This window comes from Globicephala melas, chromosome 1 (assembly GCF_963455315.2).
Source record: "Globicephala melas chromosome 1, mGloMel1.2, whole genome shotgun sequence".
In the NCBI taxonomy this organism is placed as follows: domain Eukaryota; kingdom Metazoa; phylum Chordata; class Mammalia; order Artiodactyla; family Delphinidae; genus Globicephala; species Globicephala melas.
In genome coordinates this window covers 152164109-152183915 of record NC_083314.1, presented here as the reverse complement: position 1 = coordinate 152183915, position 19807 = coordinate 152164109, and the positions used below count along the sequence as shown (strand labels likewise).

Here is a 19807-nt window from a genome sequence, read left to right as displayed (position 1 = left end):
GCACTTTACAAACAGTATCGTATATCGTACTTGTGTGTGTGTATTTTTCAAATTGATTTTTTTGCTTACGCTTTTCAGATGTATCTGTATTGGTACACATAACTCTAGGTCACTGATTTTGCAACTGCTGTGTAGTATTCCATGTACCACATTTAATCTATTTTCCTTCGGTGGACTTTTTTTTTTTTTTTTCGGTATGAGGGCCTCTCACTGTTGTGGCCTCTCCCGTTGCGGAGCACAGGCTCCGGACGCGCAGGCTCAGCGGCCATGGCTCACGGGCCCAGCCGCTCCGCGGCATGTGGGATCTTCCCGGACCGGGGCACGAACCCGTGTCCCCTGCATCGGCAGGCGGACTCTCAACCACTGCGCCACCAGGGAAGCCCTCCTTCGGTGGACTTTTAGGTTGCCTCCAACATTTCGCTATTACCAACAGTTCTGCAATGAACATTCTTGTACAAGTCTCCTTAAACAAATGTGTGAGTTTTCTGATGCTCTCCACCTAGGAGTAGAGTTGCAAGATTTTAATCTATGCACAGCTACATCTTTACTTGATATTAAGATGCTTTTCACTGTGATTGTACCGACTTACTTATCTTTAGGTCTTTATGTACATTACCTTTTTGTCTTCCTAACAATTCTACACAGCAGGAATTACCATCTTCATTTGGAAGATGAGGAAACTAAAGCTCAAAGAACGTAAGCGATTTATTGAAGGTCACAGAGCTCATAAGCAGCAGAGCCAGGATTTGAGTCCGAGGCTGATACCATTATCTGTTATATTATAATGTTCTCATTATACCAGAGTTTGAAAGGAGAGCAGTCATCATTGCCAAAACCAGAGAGAGGTCAAGAAGAATGAGGTCTGAATATGGTCACAGGATCTGAGAGCACAGAGGTCACGGGGCCCTTGCTGAGGGGCAGCCTGAGCGGAGTGCAGGTGGGCAGATGCCAGGCCACAGGGCTTGAAGAGGTAAGGAGGTAGAGACAGCCTGGCAAGAACAGGATTAGAGGTCAGCAGTGTTAGAGGGAGGAAGGGAGGGGAAGATGGTATCAGAAAATGAGGCGGAGTGGCCTGGCCCGGGGAGCTGGCTGGGAGCACTCTAGCTCTTCACCACTGGTTGGCTCCTTGTTTGCTTCCTGGTGTCTGCTTGGTGGAGGCACAGAAGTGAGCACGTGGTCTCTGCCTCTGACTGGCATTGCCATTCTGGGGGACACTGAGATGCCCCAGCTGCCAGGCAAGGCCCACGCCTGGGGGCGCATGTCCCAGGGCCTGACGGCAGAGCCTCCGACAGCCAGCCGAGACTGCCAGGGAAGGGCCAGGGAAGCCTGAGGAAGGAGCTGTGCGCGGGTGCCGGGGGCTGGCTCCAGGCAGAGATGTGTGTGCCGCCTCTTCTCCTGCCTCCATCTCCTATCTCAGGGAGAAAGTTAGGCCAGTGGCCCAGCCTTGTGTCCGGAGCTCCCTCCCCAACCTTCACGTCCACCCTAGCCCCAGGACCACGTGCCTTCAAATCGGCTCATCAGCAAACATCTCATGGGAACCCTTAAGTGACCCTCTAACAGTTGCCTCCCTCCTCTGTCCACAGATAATCTGATCAAAGCCATCTTGTCCGTCACCAAAGAGTACCGCCTGACCCCTGCCTTGGACAGGTGAGCCACTCGCTGCCCAGTATCCTGCGCCTCGGCTGCCCAGCGTGTGCAGGGGGGCTGAGGCCCAGCTGGCCTTCCCTGGACCTGGGCAGATTCTCCAGCACACCCACACACCCACACACGCATACACACTGGGGTGGGTGAGCAGGGAAGTGGGGCCACCGCACTGGACTGGCCACCCCCGTGGGCTATAAGCAGTTGGCAGGACATCTCAGTCCTCAGGCAGCAGAGATCTGAGGGTAAGAACTGAACGTCCTGGGCTGGGATCAGCTCAGCACTGGGACTGAGTGGCTGGGTGCTGGGGCAGCTGAAGGGGCTTAAATCCAGGAGGCAGTGACAGCTGTGAAGCCAACGGACCCTAGGTGGGGGAAGCCCCAGGGTCAGAGGTGCGAGAAGCAAAGTGAGTAGGGTTCTCAGCTGGCTACTGGGTGCATGGGGGCTTCTGAGTTAAAAATAAGTCCAGCCTTGAGTCCTGGAGCCTCCAGGCTCATTCCTCTGTTCTTGCTTCTCTAGCGTAGCCCTCAAGCTCAGCCCACTTTTCCCTCTCCTCTGAAGGCGGCCCAAACCCACTAACCCTTGGGGAGTCTTTAACCCAGAATGCCATCTTACCAGAGCTCCTTCCTCACCACCCCAGAGCTAGTGCCCAAGCCCCTTCCACACCCATGTTTCCCTGGAGAAGTGTCAGGGACCAGGGGTATCTGAGAGCCCTGAGTGGCCCAGCTCTCCGCAGCGTGGTTCCGGCCTCTCAGAAATGCTGCCAGAACCTCACTGGTCTGCCTCCTCTGTCCCAGCCCGTGCCTGGTCAAGGGCATGGGGTCAGGGGCCAAAGGGGCAGGGGGAGAGGAGACCTGGTGGACAGCTCTCCAGAGGTCTCTGCGTCTGTCCCCTCAGCCTCAGCTGCCGCCGCTGCATCATCGTGGGCAATGGAGGTGTCCTTGCCAACAAGTCCCTGGGGTCACGAATTGATGACTACGACATTGTGGTCAGGTGAGCTCCTCAAAGCAGTGCCTCAGGCACCTTCATGTCCTGGTCCCTGAGCCCACTGAGAACTGTCTGTCCATCTGGCCCATTGGGCTGGAGGTCAGTAGAAGCCTCAAGAAGAACCCTGGGTTGGAGGGCTTTGGAACGGAAAGCCCAAGGCCTGGGCTCCCTGTCCTCTGCATCTGGGGTATTCTGGGGTCATGGTGCCTCCCCACACGCAGGCCTACAGACCACATGCAGTGAGCCCAAGGCAGTCTCTGACTGGGCCCACTCTCTGCAGACTGAACTCAGCACCAGTGAAAGGCTTTGAGAAGGACGTGGGCAGCAAGACGACGCTGCGCATCACCTACCCTGAGGGTGCCATGCAGCGGCCCGAGCAATACGAACGGGATTCTCTCTTTGTCCTCGCTGGCTTCAAGTGGCAGGACTTCAAGTGGTTGAAATACATCGTCTACAAGGAGAGAGTGGTGAGCTCCCTGTGCCGCAGCTCCTTCCCCTCTTGCCCTGGCCCTGCCCAGCTTCCCAGTCAGCCCCCTTTCCCTGAACCAGGCAGAGAACAAGTAGGAACCTTTCAAAAGAGGCATCAAGGACCCAGATGCAACCAGGGGGCAGAGAGGCCAGGAGATGCCAAGGCCACTGGCCCAGACTCCGGGAGCTGATGTGCCTGCTATCTGCTACCTGCCTCCAGAGACCCAGGCTGCAGGTCCGTCCTCAGCCTTCTCTAGCCAGACCCCAGGTGCCTCCTCAGCAGACCCTGTGGGCCCTTCCCTGGCCTCAGCCCCCCGGTATGGAAAGCTGTCACCCGGCTAGACCCAGCTTTACTGCTGATCTTCACAACCCCCGCCCTCACTTTCTACTTGCCCCCCAAGTCCCTCTTACCCTCTGTGAGGTCTCTCTAACTGTGGTCGTGTGGGTCCCCCCTCATTCCCAGCCAGGGGAAGAAGGCCTTATTTGGACCCTGGGGCCATTCCACAGGGATAGCAGACCCCTCAACTTGAGGGTGCCAGTTCCCAAACCTGTAAGTCCTGACCTCTCTCCACTCTCTGCTTTTACCACTGACTTGTGGTTGTGTCCCCCACCTGCCATTGAGTCTGGTTCCACTGTGGCAATGGCCAGGTTCTGTACTTATTGGTCTAGGCAGACAAGGGTCTGGGCCCGTTTCTTAAGAGAGCTTATACGGCCAAGTAGGGTCAGACTGCTCCTTACTGGACCACCCAGTGAGGCCCCTCCCGAGTCCTCTGTCTCTCAGCCCTGGGCCAACTTGTCCAGGCTCCTTCCCCCTCTCCCCTCAACCAGCTGTCACCAGCCACCCCAGGGGAGGGGCGCCGCAGAGTTCAGGCCATTCATCTTCCAACACCCAAGCCTCTTACAGAGGAGAATGATGACAGACAGCGCTCCGCCTACAGTGAGCAGCTAGTTGTTCTTCCTGGAGGTTTAGAGGAGAGCTGGGGGGCTGGAACAGCTCCTCCTGCCTATGGACGTCTCAGTGCAATTTGGTTTAACTCCACAGCCTTTTCCCAAGCAAGGCCAAGTGCAGGCAGTGTCAAGTAGGTAGCAAGCGAGAGCGAAGACAGAAGTCAGGTCCAGAAATTCAGGTAGGTGGGACAGTGGGGAGAGGGGAGCCCATTTCAGAGCCAGGCTGAATGTGGCAGCCAGCGTCCCCAGAGGGGAGGAAAGGGTTTGACCTTAGCCAGCCCCAGCGGCGAGCAAACCAGCTGCCCATGCACAGTAGGCGGCGTGTGGGGGCTGAGGGGGCACCCCTCCGTTTTCAGAACCCTAGGACCTGAGCATCTAGTGTCCTCAGAGCCCTTCTCTTTGTCTTGAAGGCAAGAGAATTGGGCTCACAGGTAGGCACCTTTAAGGGAGAAATGGGAGGAAATTGGGTCTGCCCCGGGGAACCCCAGAGAGCCTGTGGGCTGCTTCCTCACCCTGCCTTCTGCCCATCGTCCCACTCCCTCCTGGCATATCCTTTCCTCTGCTCATCGACACCTGTCAAAGGAGCTCCTGGAGGGCAGGACCCTGATCCCCTTTGCTTTTCTCACCCCTCAATGCCCAGCCACCACAAATGATCTGGAATTGGCTCAAACACCAGATCCTGCTTCTAGCTGGGCACACTGGGATAGGACAGGCGACCCATATCAGGAGGCCGGGCCAAAGGGTGGGTCAGGGCCAGCCAGGTGGGTGTTGTCACATGGTCCTTCCAAGAACACCAAGGACAGTTAATTCAAGACTCTTACAAGTCATCCAAGGGAGTCTGGAAAGAAAGAAGAAAAGGAAGGAAGCCAACTAGAGTTGGAAGACTCAGGCCACTCAGGGAGCAGACAGCAGGGGCTCACTTCTCCCCGAAAGACTCAGGACCTTACTGCCTGGCCTGGCCTTGGTGGCAGGCCTGTTCAAGGAACTAACTGGAGCAGTTGGGATGAAGAGGTGTGGGCCGTGCTCAGGCACATGCTCATTGTGCCGATGTCTGTCTCCTGTTGCGGCCATGCCCAGGGATCTAGGACCAGCCCCGTGGTCCTTGGTGAGGACTCCTTCCCGGGGTTGGGAGATGTGAGTGGAAAGGGGAGAGAGGAGCTGGGAAGGAGTCCTCTGAAGTTCATAAGGCTTCCTTGACTCCAAAGTCAAAGATAATTGGGGCCTTTAGAGTGAGCTGCCAGAGGAAAACCAGTGATGCCTACGGCCTCGCCCGAGTGGGCCCAGCCAGGCCCTTTTGGTTACCCTGGAAGCCTCTGTAGTGCCCTCCTCCACCCCAAGCCCAGGGCTAATGCCTTCGCAGGACCTCTCTCATGCCCTGCTTCACTTCTCTGGCATCGGAGACCCAGGTAAATGTGGGAGAGGCTGCTTCTCCAGGCCCCCTCCTGTCTGGTGCCCAGCTGCAGGCTTGCCCTGCTCCTGCAGTTATGTTTCTAACCATGCAGCCCCTGGCCTACTGGAGAGCCCTCTGCACCTGTCTGGAGCCTCACCTGCAGAATTCTGGCAGGAGGCAGCTCTGTGTTTGGGAGCCAAGGCCTAGCTGGGCAGGGCTGGGACAGGTATTAGGCCTCAGTCAGGGCCGCTGCCTGCCGCTCGCTATGTGAGCAGTCGCTCACTGCCTGTGTAACTTCCTGATTCCCAGGAGTCCTGACAGGGTATGAGAAAGGGAAAGATATAGGAAAGGAAGACCAAACCGCCCCAAAATAGCCTGTGCTAGAGCTGACCATGCTTTCTTCATCCACATGGGAGCTGTCCTCTTCACCATTTGTGGCTGTTTGATTTCCTGATTCGCTGGGCAGTAGCACAGCTAACTCTAAACAAGTTACCTCTAAAGGCCCTTTATCTCTCAGATCCCAGGAGGCCAAGTCATCAAGCAGGTGGAGGAGTTCCCAGCAGGCCTCGGGGCAGCTCAGAGGAGCACCAGCGGACTGTTGAGCGGGGAAGCTGAGGTCAGGGGGAGGGGAGGAGCTGGGGACACGGAGATGCAGGTATATGTGGGCCATGGAGGGAGGGGTGGCCTCCAGCTCTTGTGAAGTTCTTCTCAGAGGCACATCTGGCTCCACCCCTCCACGCGCTTACTCATTTGCCAGGCATCGTCAGGTGTTCTCTGTGCTGTCACTGTGCTGCTCCCTGGAAACAGAAAGTCACTCAGTCTCATGGGAGAGACAGTCCCCGAACTAGTTATAATGCAGTGTAGTAGGTGCTGTGCCCTCAGCATCCTCCTCCTGGCGTTTGATGAAGGCTGGAGACGCCCTGTCTGTGGTCCTGAGGACGGAGCCCTGGGACCTGGAGAGGACGGGACATGTGAGAGGCAGAGCTTCTCGTGCTGTGTCCGCTGCCTCTGCCAGACTCCCCCGCCGGCCCCCAGGATGCTGCTGACCCAGCACTTCAGAGCCCCGGGGAGCTGCCTTCCCAATCGTCTTCGTCCTCACTTGGGAAACCCCGGAAAGCTGGCCTCACTGCTGAGTGGTCTCTGGGCCTGAGGCCTGGGCTGGGTTGGTGGGTGTGGTTCCAACCCAGCAGGCGGGGAGAAGAGGACAAGGGCTAGGGGTTGGCCCCTGGACAGCCTTGACCCAGGCCTGACCTTGCAGCTTTTGTTCACTCCTTGGGGAAGGCGGAGGGATCTAAGAGGCCGGCCAGGGCCCCACTTCACACCCAGGGGGACTGGGCCCTTGAATCTGAGAGACAACGGTGGTTGAAGAGGAGAAGGCAGCTTAGGCCTTGGAGTCATACAGACTCCGGTTTAAATTTAGACCCTGTCACTTGTTAGCTGGGTTCTTAGACAAATCACCTAGGCCCCTTAGACTTTATAAAACAGGAGTAGTACTACCCAGCTTTCAGGGTTGGTTTAAAAGTTAAACAAGATGAAGTACAGAAGCACCTAGCATAGTGCTTGACACTTAGTAAGTTCTGTCTGTGGCAATTATGAATACTATTTATTATTTTATTATTATTATTGGTGGTGGTGCTATTAGAAAAGCCCAGTTGCACTAGGGAGTGAAGTCTTTGTCTAAACTGTAGGGCCTGACCTAGGAAGTAACCTAAAAGCGGGGGTCAGAGGCCAGGCCTCGAGGAAGGAGAGACATGGACCACCTGGTGAAAGGCCGCAGGGTTGGGCTAGCAATCTAGCACAAGGCAAATGGCCACCAGGTCCCCGCATGTGAGGCCTTATTGGACCAGGCCTGAGACAGGGCCTGAACATCCATCTGCACCTAAACCCGTGCTCTGTCCAGGCCTGAGAGGGAGGCAGAGCCTTAGGATGGGCTCTGCCTAGCAGGAGCTCGGGGTGGACACAACCTTGCCTCTGGGGAGACTCTGTGCAGGGCACCTGGAAAGCATGGAGGGGCTGGCAGACACCGTTGCCTCCTACTGCTTGACGAGGCCTCTGCTGAGGCAGCTCGATGCTGCGTACCCCACAGTCTCCTTTCCAGACTCTGAGACAAGCTCTCCTGGATACCATTTCCTTTGCAGCCATGGCCAGTGGACACAGCTCTTTTTCACAGATCCATTATCCCCTGTGAGGGCCAGGAAGGCTCCCTGCACATTCCCCCTCCTGCATCCTGCCCATCGCTCCTCCCCTACGAGGAAAGATGCTCAGGGACGGGGGCTCACGGCATCATCCCCTGTGCTCCTCTTCATCACTGTCATCCAGAGCCTCTTGCTTACTTACCTCACGATCCCTGTTATTCTTCCTCCTCTTCCTCCTTCCACCATCCTCATCATAGACGTCATTTAAGATCTTCAGTTTGCCAGCTTTCTTTGAATTCCTTTATTCAGTTTTCACCATGACCCTGTTAGATAGATACTATTATGATCCCCATCTCGGGGTTTAGGAAACTGAGGCACAGAGAGGATGAGTTACTTGCTAAGATCACACAGCTAGTTAAGTGGTAGAGGTGAACTCAGACCCAGCTCTGGATGCCATCTCCTCCCACCTTCCCAGGAACTGTCTTTTTTCACTGATCTCTTTTCTTACCTCTTTACTGGATCTTCCTCTCACATCTACAAATTTGTTCAGCTATTTTTTTTTTCATTTCTCTCACCTCAAAAATGAAAGCCCGGGCTTCCCTGGTGGCGCAGTGGTTGAGAGTTCACCTGCCGATGCAGGGGACACGGGTTTGTGCCCCGGTCCAGGAAGATCCCACATGCCGCGGAGCGGCTGGGCCCGTGAGCCATGGCTGCTGAGCCTGCGCGTCCGGAGCCTGTGCTCCGCAGTGGGAGAGGCCACAACAGTGAGAGGCCCGTGCACCGCAAAAAAAAAAAAAAAAAATGAAAGCCCCAGGAACTTCCCTGGCAGTCCAGTGGTTAAGACTCCACGCTTCCACTGCAGGGGGCACGGGTTCAATCCCTGGTCGGGAAACTAAGATCCCGCGTGCCACGACGCAGCCAAAAAAAAAAAAGAAAGAAAGAAAGCCCCCTCTTCAGCTGGTAGTCACCCTTTCTCCTTCCCTTCTTTTTCAAGTTTCTGGGAAGAGTCATCAGCTGTCCACGATACGTATCTCCATGTTTTCCCCCTTCTGTTTCTCAACGCTCTCCACTCTGTCTTCCAAACCTATCCTCTATGGCAGTGACCTTCTGATTCTAAATCCAGTGGACTCAACCTTGCCTCACTTTAAAGGAACGACTTGTCAGCAGATATTCAGTGAGCATTTACAGTGTACCGTACGCAATGGTAAGTTCTAGGGAGAGTCCTTGATTCTTACAAACTCATGGCTCAAATCCTGGGAAGCAGGCTCAATTCTTCCATCTCCTCTGCCTTCTCTATTCAGTCATTCAGCCTCCAGATCTGTGGTTCTCCCTTTTAAAAATGTCTTCCTTGGATTATTTCAGCAGCTTCCTATCTCCCTGCATCCAATCAGGCCTCCCTCCAATCCATTCTCCACACCTGTATCCAAAAGACTCATCCTAAAGTGATGATTGGTTCATCTGGTTGGTTCATTCTCCTGCTTAATGGGTCCCCGTTGTCCAAATGCAGCAGTTCTCAGAGTGCTTTCTCCTTTCCAGTAGCATCAGTATCACCTGGAAACTTGTCAGCAATGCATTTTGGGACTCCACCTTAGGCTGTGAATGAGGAACTCTGGGGTGGGCCCAGCAGTCTGTTTAATGGCCCTCCAGGTGGTTTGGATACAGGCTCAAGTGTGAGAACCACTGGCCTGCAGGGTAAAATTCCAACTCCATGGCATAGCGCTCCATGCTCTGGGCCCTCCAACCCCTTCCTTGTCCTGACCGCTCCTTCTTGCACCCAAAATTACTCTCCACTCTGCCCATACCAAAGTCTATGCCCATTTCACACCTCCATGTTTTACCTGCTTCCCTTCCCAAGGCTGTATCAGATGCTCCTCTTCTGAGCTCCCAAGACACTCATCACTCTGTTATGCATAAGGGTTCTCTTATGCATCAACTCTTACAAGCCCCTGGAGGGCAGGGACTGTCCTGTTTATCTCTGTAAGCCCATCACCGCCTGCAGTGTTGTGTTTGAGACAGAGTTGGCATGCGTAAACGAAAAAATAACTGTGGACACTGAGACCCAGAGGAAGGCAGGAACTTGTGGCAGAGTCAGGATTCCAACCCAGATCTTCTGACTCTCAGTGGGGGCTCTTTCCTCACAAGTAGGCCGCCTCCCTTCTCTGTTGCCCCAGAGATCATTCTTTTAGATTCGGACCCTTGCGTCCTTTTGCTCCCCTCTTGCCTCTCCTGGGCACCTCTCTCCTCTTAGCCATGTTTGATCTTCTTTCTGAGGTTCCGAGATCATTCTCCTTGATAAAAAAAAGTGAAAACTGAACAGTCCCTGGCCTCTGCCTCGTTCAGTTGTCTGTTGATATCACACAACCGGCCCCAAATCGACTCCTCTTCTTGTTCATTGCTTTTTCCAAATATAGCTTTCAAAAAGGTTTTTGACCCTCTCCTCATAGCATGCATCAAAATAAATTCCAAATGGACTAAAAAGTAAAATATAAAAATACAGCCAAAGGAAAGTAGTACTTTTGAAGAAAGTAGAATAGAAATCACAGCCCTAGAGGGAAGAGAACTTTCAAGGGACAGAAGTGCTAGGAAAAATGAGATTTGATAATATATGAACACTTTAAACAACCACCAAAAAAGACTGGATACCACAGAACTTTGAAAAGTATGTTTAGGAAATATGACAAATGGTTATCATCATGAAAGTTGACAGGAAAGCCATTAGGACCCCAGCAGTTAATGAGCAGGAGACTGAACCGATCACACAGAAGGCAATATAACTAGTAAACAACAGAAACATGTTCAACCTTCCTGGCAGTCAGAAAATTCACGTGAAGGCGACAGGATGCCAGTTATCACCTATCATGTCTTCAGAGAATGTGTTTAATATATAATACGTGATTCTGGCCAGAGTGCAGTGAGAGGTGCTCTCAAAGGCTACGAGTCAGAGTGTAATTGGGGACAAGCTTTTTGGAAAGGAAATGACACTTGGCACCAGGAGCCATCACCCAAGGGAAGGAAAAATCTGCTTACAAAGATTTTTATTATAGTGTTATTTATAATGGCCAAACTCAAATATAACCTAAGGGGTTTATTATGAAAAGTATGGTTCAACCAGCATACGGAGTCTAAAGGAGCAGCCCAGTGACCCTGCAGAGGCTGCGGGCACCTGGACCAGCCAGCACAGCCCCTCCCACTCTTGCTCCTTTGGCGTGGGTGGGGCCGCTGAAACAGCACTGGATTCGGTACCAGCAACGGATGCCTCTGCCTCAGGCCCCGTCTCTGAGTTTCATTTTCCTCTTCTGTACAATGGGGATGGTGAAAACTTCTCGGGGTGGCTCCCAGATACACTGCTGCAAGGAGCCGCTGGGACAGTGCACTGACAGCCCCTGGCACACTGTGCTCGCTGCAGTGGCGAGCACCTGTTGAGAAGGTCAGTGCTTGCCTTGCTGAGCCCCTCTTCGGGGCTCAGAGGGAAATGCCCACCCCAGTCACATCCTACCCTGCTAGACCATCCCCAGGTACTGGAGACCTCAGAATTTCTTGCCCCAGCAGTGCCAAGTCCACTTCTGTCCTCTTGAGGGTAGAATACACCTCCCTGTATAGACTCCAAAGTCCAAGGAGGGATGTTTGCAGAGCCTGTAAGCCGAACTTGGATGTCTAAGCTGGGCAGTCCGCACACGTGTGCACAGTACTTCCCTCAGCGTGAGATGGGACCAGGGTGGGAAGGGAAGGGGAGGGCAGGCTGGGGCTAGCTCTCCCTACACCATGGGCCAGCACGGGTCTCCGGGAGTCAGAATTCTCAATTCAAACCTGGCCTTCCAGATGGTTTTTCAGGGGAGGATAGAATATATTTAACAGCTTGATACCGTGATTAGTCACTGTCACATATTTGGAATCTAAAACTTAGACATGTGGTATGTGGACATCCATTTGTAATTTTGTCCCTAGCCCCACAAATCTTAGGGGTTTGAGCCTTGACGGACATGGTGGCAATGGCTGGAGGTGAGGCTGGGTAGACAGGGGACAGACGGTGAAGGGTCTTGTCAGCCAAAGTCACATCAAGGAGCTTGGACTTTGTCCTGTGGACTAACAATAGCAGAAGCTAACGAGCTGCCTTTGTGCCACACGTGATGTGTGTGACTTGTAACTGTCACGGCACAGAAACACTATGAAGAAGGAGCTAGTCTGATTTCCCATATTCTTAGATGATGATAATGAGACTTCGAAAGGGTGAAGAACTTTCTGAGGGATACAGAGTTAGTAGTTAGGGTTCAAAAGCCGGCCCACAGAATTACTGGGGCAGCCCAATCCGCAAGCGGGGGGGGGGGGGCTGAGGAAGGCGGGAAGGAGGCAGTTGTGGGATGGGTCTGCACAGGAGCCACAGGCCTGGTGTTGCTAGGTTCTTGGAGACCTGGGAGAGGGAACCATCAAGGGAGAGGGAGCATTCAAGTCGGAGTCAGTGTGGAGGAATGGTGGTCGCTGGATCCCTTGGGGGAAATGGATTAGATAGGAAGACAAACCTTTCAGGGCCTTGGTTTCTGTAAGAGGGGATTAGACCAGATGTTCTTTTTTGTTTTGTTTTTTGGGGTGTTTTTTTGTTTGTTTTTTTATTGGAGGATAGTTGATTTACAGTGTTGTGTTAGTTTCTGCTGTACAGCAAAGTGAATCAGTTATACATATACATATATCCACTCTTTTTTGGATTCTTTTCCCATATAGGTGATTACAGAGTATTGAGTAGAGTTCCCTGTGCTATACAGTAGGTCCTTATTAGTTATCTATTTTATATACAGTAGTATGTATATGTCAATCCCAGTCTCCCAATTTATCCCTCCCCCCGAAAGCAATTTTTTAAATTAATTTATTTTATTTTATTTATTTTTGGCTGCATTGGGTCTTCGTTGCTGTGCATGGGCTTTCTCGAGTTGCAGCGAGCTGGGGGCTACTCTTCATTGCGGTGCGCGGGCCTCTCATTGCGGTGGCTTCTCTTGTTACAGAGCATGGGCTCTAGGCATGCCGTCTTCAGTAGTTGTGGCTCATGGGCTCTAGAGCGCAGGCTCAGTAGTTGTGGTGCACGGGCTTAGTTGCTCCATGGCATGTGGGAGTCTTCCGGGACCAGGGCTCGAACCCTTATCCCCTGCATTGGTAGGTGGATTCTTAACCACCGCGCCACCAGGGAAGCCCCGAAAGCAAATTTTTTTTTTTTTTTTTTTTCGGTACGCGGGCCTCTCACTGTTGTGGCCTCTCCCATTGTGGAGCACAGGCTCCGGACGTGCAAGCTCAGCGGCCATGGCTCACAGGCCCAGCCACTCCACGGCATGTGGGATCTTCCCGGACCGGGGCACGAACCCGTGTCCCCTGCATCAGCAGGCAGACTCTCAACCACTGCGCCACCAGGGAAGCCCCCGAAAGCAAATTTTTTTAAGTTAATTTTTACTGGAGTATAGTTGCTTTATAATGTTGTGTTAGTTTCTACTGTACAGCAAAGTGAATCAGCTATATCCCCTCTTTTTTGGATTTCCTTCCCATTTAGGTCATCGCAGAGCACTGAGTAGAGTTCCCTGTGCTGTACAGTAGGTTCTCATTAGTTGTCTATTTTATACATAGTATCAATAGTGTATATATGTCAATGCCAACCTCCCAATTCATCCCCCCTACCCCCCGCCCAGACCAGATGTTCTTAAAGGTCTCTTTTTGTATGATGGTAATCAATGTTTTGAGGGTTATTTGTTGTCTGAAATATTATAGAATATATTTGTACAGAAAGTAAATAGCTTATATATAACAGAGACTCATGTATTTGTTGATTGGTTAATCCAGGTTAATCATTAGTTCTGAAATATTTTGTACATCTGTAAATAGCTCTCTTTTCAAGCTCTACTTCATTTTACTTATAGTTTCCTTAGTATGTCACCTTGCTCTTCCTCCCGTTTTAAGTTTTATGCATGTGAACATTTGGGGGTATGTCTTCTATGTATATATTTTACATAAGTATAGCAGATGTTTTAAACCTCTTTTTGGCTCTTTCTTATATCATAATAATTATACCGTGTATTGAGATATTTGTACACAGCCCTGTCTTTCCTCCTGGGTTATAAACTCCTTTTGAGTAAGGAAAAAAAAAAGACCGGCACTCAGTGCTCCTGACAAGCTGTCTCAGTGGGTGGTGGAAAGCCTCTGAAGATGTTAGCCCTGAGAGTGTCAAGATCAGATTTGTGCGGAATTGAAGGAAGGCACGATGGAGGCAAGGAGGTCTGGTGGCTCCTGGAGTGACCCCAGTGAGCTGGTGACCTGTCCTCAGGCAGTAGCAGCGAGGAGGGGTGGTGGTGTAGGCAGGAGTGACCACACCTGCCCTTACTCCTGGCTGCAGAAAGCCAGCCACGGTCAGGCTCTCCACTCCCAGACCTCTCATCTTGGCATTCAGACTGCTTCTCCCCCCACAGAGAAGGAGGAAGAGGCTGCAGGAGAAGCAGCCTGCAAGGGCGCAGGGAAGCACTGTGGGAGCCCGGCTGGGCAGGTACTTCTTCCCAGACGCTTTCCCCCGTTGCTCCTGGCTGTTCTGACAAGAGCAGAACGAGTTGCATCAGCAGGAGACCAGCGGCTCCACGCAGATGAGCTGGGTCCAGGCTGGACTGAGGCAGGGACATTCCGGGAGGAGGGATTCAGCCAAGCATGCGGCGCACAGGTGGCCTTGAGGAGAGGTTTGGCCACTCCAGGCCGGCGTCACTGGCTGGCTTTACAGGCCTCTGTGCTGTGTCCTGTGGGTCAGGGAAGCGAGATGTGAGAGGCCTTGGGCCATTTGGATAGGCCTTCTGGAACAGGGCTGCGTTCTGGTGGCAGGCTTGGCAGTGTCACCCAGCAGTAGGAAGGCCTCCAACATCCACTGCCCTCCTGCAGGGCACCCAAGGACAAAGCTGGCCCCCGTCTGAGTGTGTATATAGTCTGTGAACTGGCCTGTGTGTGGCCTCTAACATTGCTGGCCACACCCTCTGCTTCACTCTCGGCTTCTGTGACGCTCAGAATCATAACAGACAAGATTTATTGAGCCCCTGCCATGTGCCAGACATGGGGCCGGATGCTGTAAAACGCACAGCTCTTCATTTAATCGTCACGGCTGTCTGGGCAGTGGGCCTGACGCCCCCGTTATGTGCGAGGAACTTGAGGCCTGAAGAAGTCCTGTGACACGCCCTGGTTGCACAGATGCGGAATCTGGATGTGGACGTGGGTTTCCCAGACTCCGAGGCCCACAGTCTCCCGTGGCATCCCACCCTCCCTGGGTCTCCTCATCGCTCTTACTGTTGGTTCTCAGTCTCCTCCGCAGGCTCCGCTGCTCCCACCGACCCCTTCAGTGTTGGTGTCTATAAGGTTCTCCTCTCTTCCTGCCCCACACAGAGATTCTCAATCTCAAGTCGCCAAATGCCCTCGCTTCCAGGGACCCTGCTCCCTTTGGCAGTGGTGTGCGGCGTGTTGTGTGTGTGTACCTGTGTATGATTTTTCTGAGACGGGGAGCCATGGCTTTTATTTGAGAGACAGGCTGCAGTTGTGTTTACTTAGTATTTGTCTGACACAGTGATGCCCCAGCCAGATCCTGGTCTTCCTGTTCCTCCTTTCCCTGGGATTCCTGAGGAGGCCCTGCACCAGGACGGGGACAGGTGGGAAAAATAAAATAGCGGTGCCGGGTCCCAGTGCCCTAATGCAGGCTCTCTGAGACTTGAGTCCCAAGCATAAGACTCGTTCCCACCCCGTCCCAATCTTGCTCTCTGCCCGAAGGTGGTAGGAGCTTCAGCGCTCTTAGAACAGGTGAGCAGAGCAGGGACCGGAATGCCGGGCCTGCTCCAGGGAGGCAAGCTCTGCCTTGGCGTACCCGCTGCTGCCTGGGCACAAGGAGCCAGAAGGAGCTGTATGTGTACCTGTGACTTTGCATTTCCTACTAGTAAACGTGACACACGTCTCCTCAAATCCAAGAAGTCACATGAGTTGTTTCCCCTCCTGGGAAAGAGTAAAGATGGGAAGAGAGGCAGAAGCCTCCGCTCCACCCTGGAGCGTTTGTCAGCTTCTCAAAGGGGCTTGAGATCGTAAGCTAATTTCCTACCGTTTCACGTGGTGGTTACATATGGGACCCTTAAGCACACGGGATAAGCCAAGAGGTGTTGTCTCAGAGAGGGAATCTTGTGTCACAGAAAGACCCAGGCTCTGAAGTTGAATCCAGCTCAGATTCTCCCCAGCTGTGTGTGCCTCGGGGCAAGGCCCCTCGCCTCTCTGAGCCTCAGTCCCCTCTGTGAAACAGGATGCAGGGCACCAACCGGAGTGACCCCTAACTCACCTCAGCGCTTCTGGCGGGGAGAAGGGAGGCCCCAACCATCCTTGACTAGCCCCCCAGACCTCCCGAGGTGGGAACAGCAGTGCTGATAATAAATGGTGTGGCAGAAAGAACACCCATCCTGGCATCACGACGTTGGGTTTGCATCTTGGTACAGACTCTTACGTGACCTTGAACCCGTTGCTTCATCTTGGGTCCCGTACCTGTGAAGTGGGTGAAAGTTGAAGAGACATAAATAATATCTATGAAAACCAGCCTGTAGCCTCCACACCCCCAGCTGTGCCATTACTGCCTCTCCGTCCCTTCCCGAGCAGCCCCTGCCCTTCCTCCTCTTTGGGGGTATGTGGGCAGGCGTGGGCAGGGACCCGGCGTTGTAGGGTGCGGGGAGGATGTTGGGGCCTGCTGGGCTCTGGAGAAGGGACGGGGGCTGTGCTTTGCTCAGCACAGGCTGGTACCTGCCATTCCTTTGAGTACACACCTGATCCTCCCAGGAGGGGCTTCTCCCCAGTTCTGCATAAGATCTTGGCCATTTCTCCACCGTTCCCTTTCCTGCTGGGTCTCACTGTCCCGACCTTTACCCCCTTACACGCACACACTTCTGGACACAGAGGGAGGCACAGGAGGAAGCCGGTCTGGGGTCTGCTGTCTCGTCTCACTGGGGCTGAGACCCAGCGAAGTTGGCCCTAAAGGCCCATCCTTTGAGCTGACGCTTGGAGGACGGATAGAATTTGCCCGAGAGAGAGGTGTTGCCAGAGACGGGGAGATGTGAGGAGGGGGTGGCTGGAGCAGACAGTCCATTGAAGGCCGCAGAAGACAAGCCTGAAGAGATGCTGAGGGCAGTGGAGGAGCCGGGATGGAGTTCATGTCCCCTTACACACCCGCGCCCGGTGCTGCGCTGCTGGGCCACAGAAGTGAATCAGATGTGAGCCCCTGCCCTGGGGCTAATGGCGGTGGTGATAGGAGCTGACCAGTGACTGTGAGCTGGGCACTCAGCCTGAATTATCTCATTGAGTTCTCACAACACAAGATAAATACCCTTAGTATCCCTGGTTTATCCATAGGGAAATGATAGTTTTCTTGCCCAAGGCCGCCACACAGTTGAGTGACCAGAGCTGAGTTTGGATCTGGGCCCAAGGATCTTCTGTCTTGGTCAGCTCATGTTGCTATAACAAAATACCACAGACTGGGTGGCTTATAAACAACAGACATTTGTTTTTCACAGTTCTGGAGGCTGGAAGGCCAGGATCACGGCACTGGCAGACTTGGTGTTTGGTGAGGGCTTCCTGGTTCATAAATCATCATGTCCTCACTTGGTGGAAGGAGCGAGGGATCTCTTGGGCCTCTTTTGTAAGGGCGCTGATCCCATTCTCGAGGGCTTCACCCTCAGGACCTAATCACTTCTCAAAGGCCCACCTCCTAATACCATCACCTTGGGCATTAGGTGTTCAACATAAATGAATTGGGGGGGCGGGGATGGGCCACAAACTTTCAAAGCATAGCAGATCTTTTTTTATATAAATTTATTTTATTTATTTATTTTTGGCTGCGTTGGGTCTTCATTGTCGTGCACGGGCTTTCTCTGGTTGCGGTGAGCAGGGGCTACTCTGTGTTGCAGTGCGTGGGCTTCTCACAGTGGTGGCTTCTTCTGTCGCAGAGCATGGGCTCTAGACATGCAGGCTTCAGTAGTTGCGGCACGCAGCCTCAGTAGTTGTGGCTCATGGACTCCAGAGTGCAGGCTCAGTAGTTGTGGTGCATGGGCTTAGTTGCTCTGCAGCATGTGGGATCTTCCCTGACCAGGGCTCAAACCCGTGTCCCCTGCATTGGCAGGAGGATTCTCAACCACTGTGCCACCAGGGAAGCCCCTATAGCAGATCTTAACTCCATATTTTATCACCTCCCAAAGGTTAGAGGTCATTTCTACCTTGGGATGAAGGTATTCAGGAAAGACATGAGAAAGGAGAAGATGCTGAGTCTTAAGAAACAAGTAGGGTGGATCAGGTGGGTGGAGGCGGGGAGACCATTAGAGACAGAAGGAGCAGCATCAGCAAAAGAATGGAGGCACGAATCAGCAGATGCGGACTTAAGATGGGCTGAAATGAAAACTGGAGCAGCAGGCAGCATTACTGGCTAAAAATCTCTGATCTCCTGTGGGCAGTGGTGATGTGATCTGGTTTGTATACAGAAAGATCATTCTGGCAGAGAGCAGAAAGTGGTTTGGGAGGCAGAAGTGGCCCATTCTGGGCACTCATTTTGGGTGAATTGAACTCAACAATTATTTTGTACTTTTCCAGTCGCTCTACTGGGCTCTGGGGGCGGTTAGTGGCCAACAAGACAGACACTGGACATGGCCTCATTATAACAGTCCATTTGAAAGATGATGAGACCTGGACTTTAGGTGGTAGCAGTGGGCTTGGGAAGAAAGGATGGATCCGTGGGATTCTATAGAAAATAGAATCGAAATGACCCAGATGACCAGTAGGACAGAATGAGCTGGAGAGATGAAGAGGGATGCAAAGTCGATTCCCAGGCTTCTGGTTTGGAAGATGGAGTGGACAGCAGAGGTTAGGGAACACAGAAGGAGGAGCAGATCTGGGGGAACCAGAAACAACTGAGATGTCCAGCAACAGAGGGGTTGCTTACATAGGCTATGGGACATCCCTGGGACATCTCTCCAGCCTACAGGATTGGTTTGTGACTTTCTCCAGCAGCACTCAGGAGCCCAGTTGTAAGGGTGGGAAAGGTGGATGTATGGCTTGATCTAAGTTCATGGTTCCCCTGGGCGAGGACAATAGAATGACAAGGGGCAGGGTGTTGAGAGTGCTCACGAGAGAGTGGCTGAAGCGATATACTCAAGGGACTAGACCAGGGAGGGCTCGTGTACTGAAGAGAAAGGCAGGGCTGGGAACTAGAGGAAGGGAGAGAGGTAGAAGGAGAGGAATTTGTGGCCCTGGAGTGGACCCTGGGGTGTCAGGTTTGTTTCAGAGCTGATGCCTTTGCAATCCGGTACTGAGATCCCTCAGGGAAGAATCATCCCATTCTGCAATTAAAGAACTGAAGCCTAGAGAGCTTGTCACCTGCCCAAAGTCGCCCAGCTCCATCGGTGGCAGAACTGGGCTTGGAGTGTTGTTTTCTGCTCTGCCATACTAGCTCACATTCTGTCTTTATTTTTCAGGTTCACTTTAGAACAGTTGACTGAGAGCGAGGAAATTCAGCAGAAGGGAAAGGAGGCGAGCCCAGCAGAGCAGATAGGAGAGAGAGGGCAGGCTCCTCCTGGGCCCCTCAGTAGCGGCGAAGGGGAGGGGTACTGCTGGGCCGTTGGGTCCTCCTCGTGGCCCAAGACCCACCCCCCCCCCGCCCAAGGTCAGAGCAGCACAGCCCAGTGCCCCACGCCCTGTGCCCCGCCCTGCAGCTCACTTGGTATCCTCCATCCACACTGGCCCCACTGTGCTCGCTGTGCCCTACCATGTACCTTGTCTCTGCCACACATCCTGTGTCCCCAGCACCCACCAGGTCGTCCGTCCTCCAGCCGTGTTTGTTCCCCACGCCCCAGGCTCCCTGTACACACCTTATGCCCCCCACCTTGTTTCTCATTAGCCTGTACACACTTTGGGTCCCCACCACTCACCCAGTCCCCTCACAAGCTGTGTGCCCGCTCATGCCCACTTGTGCTGTGTCTACAGAGCGCGTCAGATGGCTTCTGGAAATCTGTGGCCACTCGGGTGCCCAAGGAACCCCCTGAGATTCGCATCCTCAACCCATATTTCATCCAGGAAGCCGCCTTCACCCTCATCGGACTGCCTTTCAACAACGGCCTCATGGGCCGCGGGGTGAGATGTCTGGATCCTGGGAGAGGGAGAAGGGGACCTGGGCCAGAGGTGCCTTGGGAAGGAAGGACAGGGCGGCAGGGTGGGGACAGAGGAT

At 53.2% G+C, this 19807-nt stretch overlaps 1 protein-coding gene and 1 long non-coding RNA gene across 6 annotated transcripts in view; one reads left to right on the top strand and one right to left on the bottom strand.

The window, feature by feature from the left end:
* Window positions 1–19807, top strand: part of ST3GAL3 (ST3 beta-galactoside alpha-2,3-sialyltransferase 3) — a 238146-nt gene that overhangs the window by 211050 nt on the left and 7289 nt on the right. For 3 of the 5 annotated variants that reach the window (XM_060306440.2, XM_030866421.3, XM_030866409.3), the window contains 4 exons: window positions 1584–1647; window positions 2539–2634; window positions 2909–3095; window positions 19567–19713. In XM_060306440.2, the coding sequence (XP_060162423.1) occupies window positions 1584–1647; window positions 2539–2634; window positions 2909–3095; window positions 19567–19713 (494 nt within the window). The remainder of the gene's footprint in view (window positions 1–1583; window positions 1648–2538; window positions 2635–2908; window positions 3096–19566; window positions 19714–19807) is intronic. The other 2 variants (XM_030866440.3, XM_030866431.3) reach the window with 1 other exon arrangement.
* The window catches only part of LOC132597980 (uncharacterized), a 33724-nt gene continuing 21699 nt past the window's right edge, over window positions 7783–19807 (bottom strand). The window contains exons 3-4 of the long non-coding RNA XR_009565541.1: window positions 15890–16089; window positions 7783–7892 (exon numbers count right to left, since the gene is read on the bottom strand). This is a non-coding gene — a long non-coding RNA (uncharacterized lncRNA). The remainder of the gene's footprint in view (window positions 7893–15889; window positions 16090–19807) is intronic.